A 10,438-nucleotide genomic window follows, 5' to 3' on the forward strand; every position below is an offset into this window, starting at 1 on the left:
CTGGTTTGAGCAAAGTTCACCAGGTTGGACCTAAGGTCGCTAGCTTGAGCAAGAGGTTACTTGGTCTGCTGAAGGCCCACAGTCAAGGCACATATGAGAAAGCAATCAATGAACAAGTAAGGTGTCGCAACAAAAAAACTGATGATTGATGCTTCTCATCTCTCTCCATTCCTGACTGTCTATCCCTCTCTCTGACTCTGTCTCTGTAAAAACAAAAACAAAAAAACCCCTAAACTGTAGCTAGGCCCTACCAGGCGGTGGTGCAGTAGATAGAGCATCGGACTGGGATGTGGAGGACCCAGGTTCAAGACCCCAAGGTCGCCAACTGGAGAGCGGGCTCATCTGGTTTGAGCAAAGCTCACCAGCTTGGACCCAAGGTCGCTGGCTCGAGCAAGGGGTTACTCGGTCTGCTGAAGGCCCACAGTCAAGGCACATATGAGAAAGCAATCAATGAATTACTAAGATGTCTCAACGAAAAACTATAATGATTGACGCTTCTCATCTCTCTCTGTTCCTGTCTGTCTGTCCCTATCTATCCCTCTCTCTGATTCTGTCTCTGTAAAACAAACAAAAAACAAAAAAAGCCTGTAGCTAAGAGGAAAGATAAACTAGAGATAGTTGTTAACTCTTGAGGGTAGAGGGGAGAGAGAAATAAGACCTGAAAGGGACACAAGGGGCTCCAAAAGTACTGATTAATTTGTTCCTGAGAATGGGTAGTGGTTACAGGGCTTTCACTTTAACTGGGCCTTTCACATTTTATTATAGTGGTGATTTGTGTGAACATGTATGTATACACATGCGCACACACACAATTTTAAGTCCAGTAGGAACATCCATCAATATCAAAGGCTGGTAACACCTAAGAGTGTGGTTCTTTTTTTTCTCTCTTCTTTACAGGGACAGAGAGTCAGAGAGGGACAGATAGGGACAGACAGACAGGAACGGAGAGAGATGAGAAGCATCAATTATCAGTTTTTTGTTGGGACACCTTAGTTGTTCATTGATTGCTTCCTCATTGGTGCCTTGACCTTGGGCCTTCAGCAGACCGAGTAACCCCTTGCTCGAGTCAGCGACCTTCGGTCCTAGCTGGTGAGCTTTTTGCTCAAGCCAGATGAGCAAAGGTGGCAACCTCGGGGTCTCGAACCTGGTTCTTCCGCATTCCAGTCCGACGCTCCATCCACTGCACCACCGCCCAGTCAGGCAAGAGTGTGGTTTTTACTTCAGTGGATGGGCCTCATCCAACATTCCCTTCAGAGGTCTAGGGCCACGGGTTGTCCAAGATGGTAGGGGGCCACAGCAAAGGTAACCTTCAGGGCACAATTCCCAACTCTCCCTTATGATGCCCACACTTCTGTCCATTTTAACATCTGATAGAAAAGTAGCTGCAAGAGCTGCCACAGTATGCCAATGCAGTAGTTTTCAACCTTTTTACACTGGAGGACTGGTCAAAATAGGAGAGAGATTTTGGGGACTGCTAAGGTAGAAACCACCCTGAGCATAAGCGAATTCAACTAAGATCACTGGGTCTAGAATCTTCATATAACATCAGGTGGTTAACTCTTACACAGATTGGCACAAAATTTCTAATGCACCAGCACCAAACCAGCAGTTGAAAACACTGTACTAATTAAGAAAAGTCACAGCTCTATTAATCCTGGTATCTAACAATTACTGCCACAGACAATTTTATCCTTCACCATTTCTATTTTCCAAGTTTTATTCCAAAAAAGGGGGAGAAGGAATTAAAAGGTCCATGAAGAGCAATTGTTTTTCACCTGGATAGAAATATCGAGGGCCCAAACAGATGGTACCATCCTACTTTTCCACCATCCAGGTTATAAAAAGCCAATGCTTTCTCAGTGTGGAAAAGGACAGCTTTCACACTAGAATGGTACCCCAGACAAGTTACAAAATCCCCGATTTCGTCTATTTCTCCTTTTCCTTTTGTTCTTTTTCTTTCTTCTCACGCTCAGCCTTGGCTTCTTCTTCCTCATGTTTTTTGATCAACTGTTCCACTTCCTTTTGTTTGAGAACTCTGATGACCGTCTTTCCACTCTCTCTTGTTAGTGTGGCGATTTCCACTGCGAGCAAACACACACATCTGTATCACATGCAGGCAGACTCAACACCCAAACTTAGAGGCAACTGCAGTGTAACCTTCACATCAGCTCACCCTTTGCTCACCACTCTTCTATGCTTTTATGCTTAATATGATTAAAGGATTCTTTTATGGAAACAAAACATCTTCAATCTTGTAATGTTTTCATTAACATTTTTACCTAAATATTGTCTTTATCCTTACCCATTCCAACCTTCTGAGTTGCCATTTTGTCACTTTCCTGGAAAAAGTAAAATTAGCCAATTGCTTAAGTTAATCTGCTATTAGCTATGCTGACCAGAATAAATTGCAGTTTCCTTGTTGGAACCTCTGAAGGCTCAGCCAGAATCTTTAACCAGTAATTGCCATTTTTCACGGATTTTTCAAAACAAAGGCATGAAAAGCAGCTTCCATGACTATGGACAGAAAAGTTGACAGGTTTCAAAAGGAGAAGGAATGTTCTGAGTAGGGAAAATTGAGTAGAAATAGAACATAGGTCCAAGTACACAACAGGGGGCAACCTGCAAGAAAATGGCATCTTCTAAGGAGTCCTGGAGTGAAGTTTTCCTAAACTCAATCAATATGCTAATTTATAACTTTTGAAAAACATTATTTAAAAATAGTTTTATATGGTTATATAACTTAAGCTAAGAATTTAAAATTGCAAATATGGGCTTAACACAGGAGATCAGTAGACTCAGAAGAACAAAGAGATACCACAATGCACACATACGTTACACTTCTGATCAAGTACATGACCCATTACATATAAATACATAACTATATATATGCTCATCATACATACCCACAAGCACAGACATCACTGTCAAGAAGTCAGTAAGATAATTATCGACTGAAAGTAGCACAGCTCGTATCTCCAGCTTTGACCACAGGGGACATTCAGGCTCAAGTCCTTAAGCTTGGAGTCAGGTGGGCTTATAGCTCCACAACTTATCACTGCTGACCCTAATCAAGTCACTTGTCCTCACCAAGTGCTAGTGTCCTCATTTAGAAAACAGGTATAACACCACCTAACTCACATGGATGCAGTTTCAATGAACTACAGTAACATGTTAAAGGCCTAACACAGCGGCCACTCAATCAATTCCCTCACAAAAGAAAACAAATTAGAGGAGGGCACATAAATTACCTTTTTCAGCAGAGAGTTTGCTAACATCCATGGTCTTATTGAGGACTTTGATAGCTAAAGCAAGTGCTGACGTCAGAGTCATTTCTCCTTCTTTGTAGTCTTGTTTTAACATCGACACAGCTGCCTATAAAACAAGAACCAACAGAGACAGTTTCCTTTAAATTCTTGCCTTTTTTAGGAATATGGACTGGGCAGAAGAATAATGCCTGAATTATTATTGGCAAATACCCAATATAAACAATTTTTGCCTGACTGGTAGTGGCACAACAGATGAAGCATCGACTTAGGATGCTGAGGACCCATGTTTGAAACCCCAAGGTTTCCAGCTTAAATGTGGAATCATAGTCATGATTCCACGGTCACTGGCTTGAGCCCAAGGTTGCTGGCTTGAGCAAGGGGTCACTGGCTCGGCTGGAGCCTCTCCTCACTCCCCATCAAGGCACATATGAGAAGTAATCAATGAACAATTGAAGTGACGCAACTATGAGTTGATGCTTTCCATCTCTCTCCCTTCCTATCTATCTGTCTCTCTTGCTAAAAAACAAAGAATAAAAACAAAAAATAATTTTGATGGCAGGGAAGACAGACACAGAATGCCGGGTGGGGTTGGGGGGTGGAGTGGGGGAGTGCTGACACTCTATAAATGAAGTCTTTAACCTACAGCTTCAGAGCTCCAAGGATCTGTGATAGAATTCAGGGGGGTCTATGAACCAGGATGTGAAATAAACTACATCTTATTTTTACCACTTCTCACTGAAAATTAGCATTCTTTTAATTATAAAAATAGGCAATAGGCCCTGGCTGGTTGGCTCAGCAGTAGAGCGTTGGCCCAACGTGTGGAAGTCCTGGGTTCGATTACTAGCCAGGGAACACAGGAGAAGCACCCATCTGCTTCTCCACCCCTCCCCCTCTCCTTCCTCTTTGTCTCTCTCTTCCCCTCCTGCAGCCAAGGCTCCACTGGAGCAAAGTTGGCCCGGGCGCTGAGGATGGCTCCATGGCCTCCACCTCAGGCACTAGATGGCTCTAACCACAACTGAGCAATGCCCCAGATGGGCAGAGCATCGCCCCCTGGGTGGGTATACCGGGTGGATCCCACTCAGGCACATGTGGGAGTCTGTCTGACTACCTCCCCACTTCTAACTTCAGAAAAATACAAAAAAATAAAATAAAATAAAGGGCAATAAACCCCAGTAGTATTTAACAGAACCTGTGCTTCACAACCAATAGCAATCACAGATATTAAGGTTGTTGCAGCTATCTTTTTTTTTTTTTTTTTTTAGAGAGAGACACACAGAGAGAGAGAGAAGAGAGCAGAGCAGAAAGCATCAACTCTCATATGTGCCTTGGCCAGGCAAGCCCAGGGTTTTGAACCGGCGACCTCAGCGTTCCCAGGTCGCCACTTTATCCACTGCACCACCACAGGTCAGGCTGTTGCAGCTATCTTAAAATACTGTTTACATTCATCACTATTTTAAAATTAGTTATTAGACCTTTTGCTAGATCTTACAGCAACACAAAAATACTCACGGCACTATTATTTCCAATGCATGTGGCTTTCCATCCCCCATAATTTCCACTAGGGTCGCTTTGGTAGAGCTGAAAGCCATAATGCTTATCCCAGCCAATGTACAGCAGTGAAACACCAAAGGGACGTTTTCCTTTAACAAAGAAAAAATTTTTAAAAAGTCAAACAAATCAACAACCTAAATTTATTATCACTATAGTTACTTGAGCTCACTGAATGTAGCTGAAACCCTTTTCTGTGCAGCCAAGCATTCATAAACTGCTTTGGGTTCTGGCCACCATAGATATATTCCATCAAAATGTCCACTTTTGTTTCTAGGATTTTGACACAGCCAGGAGATGGAATAAAGACACAGAGGACCAGTGCTGAATTTCATTATTGTGTAAAAAGCTATTTGCTTCCAGAATTGCAAATGTTATTTTGGTCTCTCACTAGTCTATTAATAAAACCTATGATAATATACACCATGGAAGCTAGTTATTTCATGAAAACAAAATATGTGTGGAAAGTATTGATTGACTTAATTTTCAACTTCTTTTTACCACTTCAAAAATATCATTACTCAGAAAATGTTTTCCCTTTCTGGAACAACTTGCCCAAAATTTCTTACCTCCAAACTGTGTATAAGCTTGTTTGATATCACACAGTGCTGTAACCAACTGCTCACAAGGAATTGGCTCCTGATACTGTAATAAATACCTTGGACGAAGAAATTGGCATATTAATAATTTTTCTAAGACATACTCTCTGAAAAGAAATCAATGCCATGTAATTTGAAAGGGGTGGGGGCAGCCCTGGCCGGTTGGCTCAGCGGTAGAGCGTCGGCCTAGCGTGCGGAGGACCCGGGTTCGATTCCCGGCCAGGGCACACAGGAGAAGCACCCATTTGCTTCTCCACCCCATCCGCCGCGCTTTCCTCTCTGTCTCTCTCTTCCCCTCCCGCAGCCAAGGCTCCATTGGAGCAAAGATGGCCCGGGCGCTGGGGATGGCTCTGTGGCCTCTGCCCCAGGCGCTAGAGTGGCTCTGGTGGCAACATGGCGACGCCCAGGATGGGCAGATTATCGCCCCCTGGTGGGCAGAGCGTCGCCCCTGGTGGGCGTGCCGGGTGGATCCCGGTCGGGCGCATGCGGGAGTCTGTCTGACTGTCTCTCCCCATTTCCAGCTTCAGAAAAAAAAAGAAAAAAAGAAAAAAAGAAAGGGGTGGGGGCAGAGGGCAACATCCTAACACTCTTACGGTAAATAACATTTTACAAGTTTGGATTTAAAAAATAATTTTTTCGCCTGACCAGGCAGTTGCACAGTGGATAGAGCATTGGACTGGGATGAGGAAGGATCCAGGTTCGAGACCTCGGGGTTGCCAGCTTGAGCGCGGGCTCATCTGGCTTGAGCAAAAAGCTCACTAGCATGGACCCAAGGTCACTGGCTCGAGCGGGGGGTTACTCAGTCTGCTGAAGGCCCATGGTCATGGCACATATGAGAAAGCAATCAATGAACAACTACGGTGTTGCAATGAAAAACTGATGATTGATGCTTCTCATCTCTCTCCGTTCCTGTCTGTCTGTCCCTATCTATCCCTCTATCTGACTCTCTCTCTGTCCCTGTAAAAAATTAAAAAAAAATAAAAAAATAAAAAATACCAATTTTTGGCTCTGGCCAGTTGGCTCAGTGGACAGGGCGTCGGCCTGGTGTGAGAACATCCTTGGTTTGGTCCCCGTTCAGGTCACATATGAGAAGCAACCATCTGCTTCTCTTCTCCACCATCTCCCCCTTCTTGCTCTCTTTCCCTCTCACAGCCAGTGGCTCGAATGGTTTGAGCACTGGCCGCATGTGGTAAGGGTAGCTCAGTTGGTCAGAGTGCCAACCTCAGGCACTGAGGATAGCTCGGCTGATTCAAGTATTGGGCCCAGACATGGGTTGCTGGGTAGATCCTGGTTGGGGTGCATGCAGGAGCCTATCTACCCTCCTCTAAAATAATAATAATAAATAATAATTTTTAATTAATAGATTTATAATAACTTTAATTTTTGCAAAAATGCATTCTTAGAAACACCAAACTAATTTATACATCATCAATTACACTCTTTATGACCATACCTTTGAGCAATGAGCCTCAGTTCATTAGTCAAAACATTAGCATCAGAAGTTATGCCTGCCACACTGCAAGCCATGTCCCTGGAAAAAAGAAATATACATTCATGTGTAAGCAGGGAAGATATCTGAGAGGATCATTTACAAATATTATAAATCGCCAAAGTTCTACTAGAAGTTTACCATGCTTGCTTCAAAGCTATAGAAGTTTTGTCTATTCAGACACAGGGTGAGAGAATCAACACTAGGAAGCCAAAAAAAAAAAAAAAAAAAATTCCCGATTAGATTCAGGAAGAAAAAAGGTTTTGTCATACAGGAAGAGAGACTACCCCATGTTCTTGGGTAGTAAGTATGTATTCTCACCTCCTAAGGCCTGGCTTGATGGGGGCAGACTGAGGGGACTCTGGGCTAGGCTCAGACAAAGGGGACATGTCCCTTCTTTGCCCCATTCCCTGAGTGCTGCCCTGGCTTCCCTATAGCCAACATCCTCTGTCACTACACCTAGGCAAGCTTGCAAGCTTCTGAGTGAGACCAGCAGTGACTCTATGGAGGGATGACACTTCCTTGGACGAGTGTATCAAAAGGCCCTGTAACCAGCACTCACCCAGCCTACCATTCAAGGGAAAGTCTCTAACGGGCAAATCCAGCTCTCTGCTAGCTAGGAAGTCTTACACACTCAATTATATAAAACTAACAGGGCTCATCTAAACTGTTTCCAGACCTGCAGGAGCTAAGATTCACTATAACTCAACAAAATTCCCGAATAGCCATTCTGAACAATACCTTGAGGGCCTGCTACCTGTCACACACTGTGGAAGTGAATTTCATTAATTTTCTTCTATTTCATTGAAATGCCACACCCACTCTAGGAGGTACTGAAGCCCAGAGAAGTTAAACAATTGGTGGATTTAACCTAAATCTGTGACTACCAAGCCTATAATCTTAGTATAAAATACTGTTTTTCCACTAAGTTCTTGGCCCTGCACTTAAAAAGAACAACACATGATCCTAAGCCTTATCAAGGAGGTTTCAACTAAAATAAAAAAAAAAATTTACACCAGTAAAAAACATAGTAAACTGTTTACTTCAATGTGACTACGTCACACAGAATAGCCCTCCCCAAATACGTGAGATACTACTATGTGAACACATGAGATATTTAAACTTCTTTCCCTAAGAGCTCACTTACTCATTGAGTTTATAAATTTTTTCAGAAAAAAAGACTTCATCAAGAAGCTTGTGGATGTTGCGTCGCTCTGCTGCAAGCAAAACACCATCGTTTGCTAAAATTCCCAAACAAGTGCCTGCATGTCCAATTGCCTCCATGGCATACTCAACTTGGTACAAGCGACCTGCAAAACACAAGTGGTAAGAAAAAAGGGTCTCTCTGAGCACCAGCACTACTGGTCCAAGAAAATCAGTGGCAACACTGACAGGCTACAAATAAGAGTTCCAACTTCACTTCCACAATCACCGAATGACCATAATTATTACTAATTACAAAGAGAATAGAAAACTATAAAAAAAAGTTTCTAAACTTCTTCCCCCTGAGAAGTCAGTGTTTTATTTTTGTTTTGTTGTGTTTACTATGTGAGAAAAGGGGAGATAGTGAGGCTGACTCCCACATGCGCCCCAACCAGGATCCACCCAGCAACCCCAACTAGGGCCTGATGCTCGAGTACCAAGCTATTTTTAGTGCCTAAGGCTGATGTGCTCGAACCATCTGAGGTATCCTCAGCGCCCAGGCCACGCTTGAACCAACTGAGCTACTGCCTGCAGGAGGGGAAGGAAATGAGGAAAGGAAGATGGTTACTTATCCAGTGTGCCCTGACTGGGTATCACATTTGAATGTCCATATGCAGGGCCAACACTCTGTCCAACTGAGCAACCGGCCATAGCCAGTCAAACAGTTCTAAAAAATTTCTTGAGACATTAACAAACAATTTCAGTTTTACCTTCTGGAGAAAATATAGTGGTCCTGGAGTCATATCTTCGAGACTGCAAAGGAAAAACATACAGGTGATTCTTATCCACTGAAAGTAACTTCTGCAAGCCTATAAAGAACCTTATAAAACACGTCCTGGTGCACAAAGTCCAGTATGTAGAAACGAACTGATAAGGTGAAAGACACTATTCCACCTCTTTTTCCTCCCATTCCAGTTTTCTCACGCAAGTCTGTAAGCTGAATACAAGCAATACAGCTTGTCAGGCAGTAACTCATTGATATGTGTAACTTACCATGTTTTCTGAACTTTATAGCTCCTGTAAAAAGAAAATAGGATCCTTATTAAAAGAAATTTACAATTTAAAAAGCATTTCCATGACTTAAAAAGTGTTTTTTTTCACTCTATTCAGCTAACTTTCCAGTGCAGCTACAAGTGCGGCAGGCATTATACTAGACGCTGAAATACCAGGATGGGTAAGACACTGCCTGTCCTGAAGAGCTTATAGTCTGGTGGACAGGTAAGGAGCAGACACAGACGGTCAATTACAAAGCAATGTGGAAATTAAGGCACCAAAGGTGAAGTTGGAAGAGGAATGGAAAAAATCAAGAAAATAATTTTTAAAAAAACACAGAAAATGAGTTCAAATTAGAGATGGTAAAAGCGGAAAGATGGATGAGAACCTTCAGATCTAAAAGAACTGTGGATGGATAAAGGGAGTACAGACAGAGAAGCTTGAGCAAAAGGTCACTGAGGCAAGACAGCTCATGGGTAAGAGGCAAATTGCTTTAGTTAAAAGAAAAAAAGAATATGAAGAAGCTAGAAAGCTAAGCAAGTATCCTGATCATGTAGAATCTAGAACAACACGTTAAGAGGGTCAGGTTTTTCTCCGGACTCATGGGGTCCTGCACCGTGGAAGGGGTCGGGGCGGCGATCTCCGCTCCACCATCACCATCATCACCATCATCATCACAATTTCTGAGAACGGGACACTGGGGCTCAGCCCTCAGACTACCAAACTTATTCCCCAAATATTGGAACACCAGGAATTAAGTGTGAAAGGCCCACGCCCAGATAAAAAATCGTGAGCTTTCTCTTTTAGGCAAAAAGGTTCCACCGGGTGATGGTGGGTCGGGGGCCTCTGGGCCTGACAAGCACTTAAGGACGACCACTCTGGCTGGCACTGAAGGAGGCAGTGACAATGACAAGGCCGCCATGCCCTTCATCCCTGCGCCCGATGCCGGGGTCCGCCTACAACCCGCGGCACCCACTTTTTGGTGCGGTTCGTCCCGAGACCAAAGCCACGCTCCTCGGTGCTGCCACAACCCCACCGCCTCAGCCCCGCGTGCCGGCTCTGCTCCGGCCCGACGGCGGCCGGCAGGGGCCAGCCCAACACCCAGAGCCGCAGAGTCATCGCGCGGCCGCTCCAGGCAGGACCTGCTGTGCTGCGGCGCCACGACCCTCGCCCTTCCGCGAGGTCCGCGGCCAAGTTTACACGATGCGGGGAGACACGGACTCACCTAAGAAAAGACACTGGAGTTGAGGTCTACCCGGAAAGGTTCACTCCTCAGGAAGAAACCACCAACGCTACTCGGGAGTCCGCTGCCAATATGGCCCCCGCGCGTGCGCATAGCC

At 44.2% G+C, this 10,438-nt stretch overlaps 1 protein-coding gene across 1 annotated transcript; it reads right to left on the reverse strand.

Moving 5' to 3' along the window:
• Positions 1 to 1,684: 1,684 nt before the first annotated feature.
• Positions 1,685 to 10,429, reverse strand: PSMA4 (proteasome 20S subunit alpha 4). Its single transcript, XM_066238215.1, has 9 exons — positions 10,324 to 10,429; positions 9,099 to 9,122; positions 8,816 to 8,858; positions 8,050 to 8,212; positions 6,867 to 6,944; positions 5,384 to 5,472; positions 4,776 to 4,906; positions 3,249 to 3,372; positions 1,685 to 2,081 (listed from the first exon to the last, which is right to left on the reverse strand). Exons 2-9 carry the CDS (start codon positions 9,099 to 9,101, stop codon positions 1,927 to 1,929), a joined length of 786 nt encoding a protein of 261 aa, XP_066094312.1. The 5' UTR covers positions 9,102 to 9,122; positions 10,324 to 10,429; the 3' UTR covers positions 1,685 to 1,926.
• Between the last annotated feature and the right edge of the window lie 9 nt (positions 10,430 to 10,438).

Source organism: Saccopteryx bilineata, chromosome 7 (genome assembly GCF_036850765.1).
Source record: "Saccopteryx bilineata isolate mSacBil1 chromosome 7, mSacBil1_pri_phased_curated, whole genome shotgun sequence".
NCBI lineage: Eukaryota > Metazoa > Chordata > Mammalia > Chiroptera > Emballonuridae > Saccopteryx > Saccopteryx bilineata.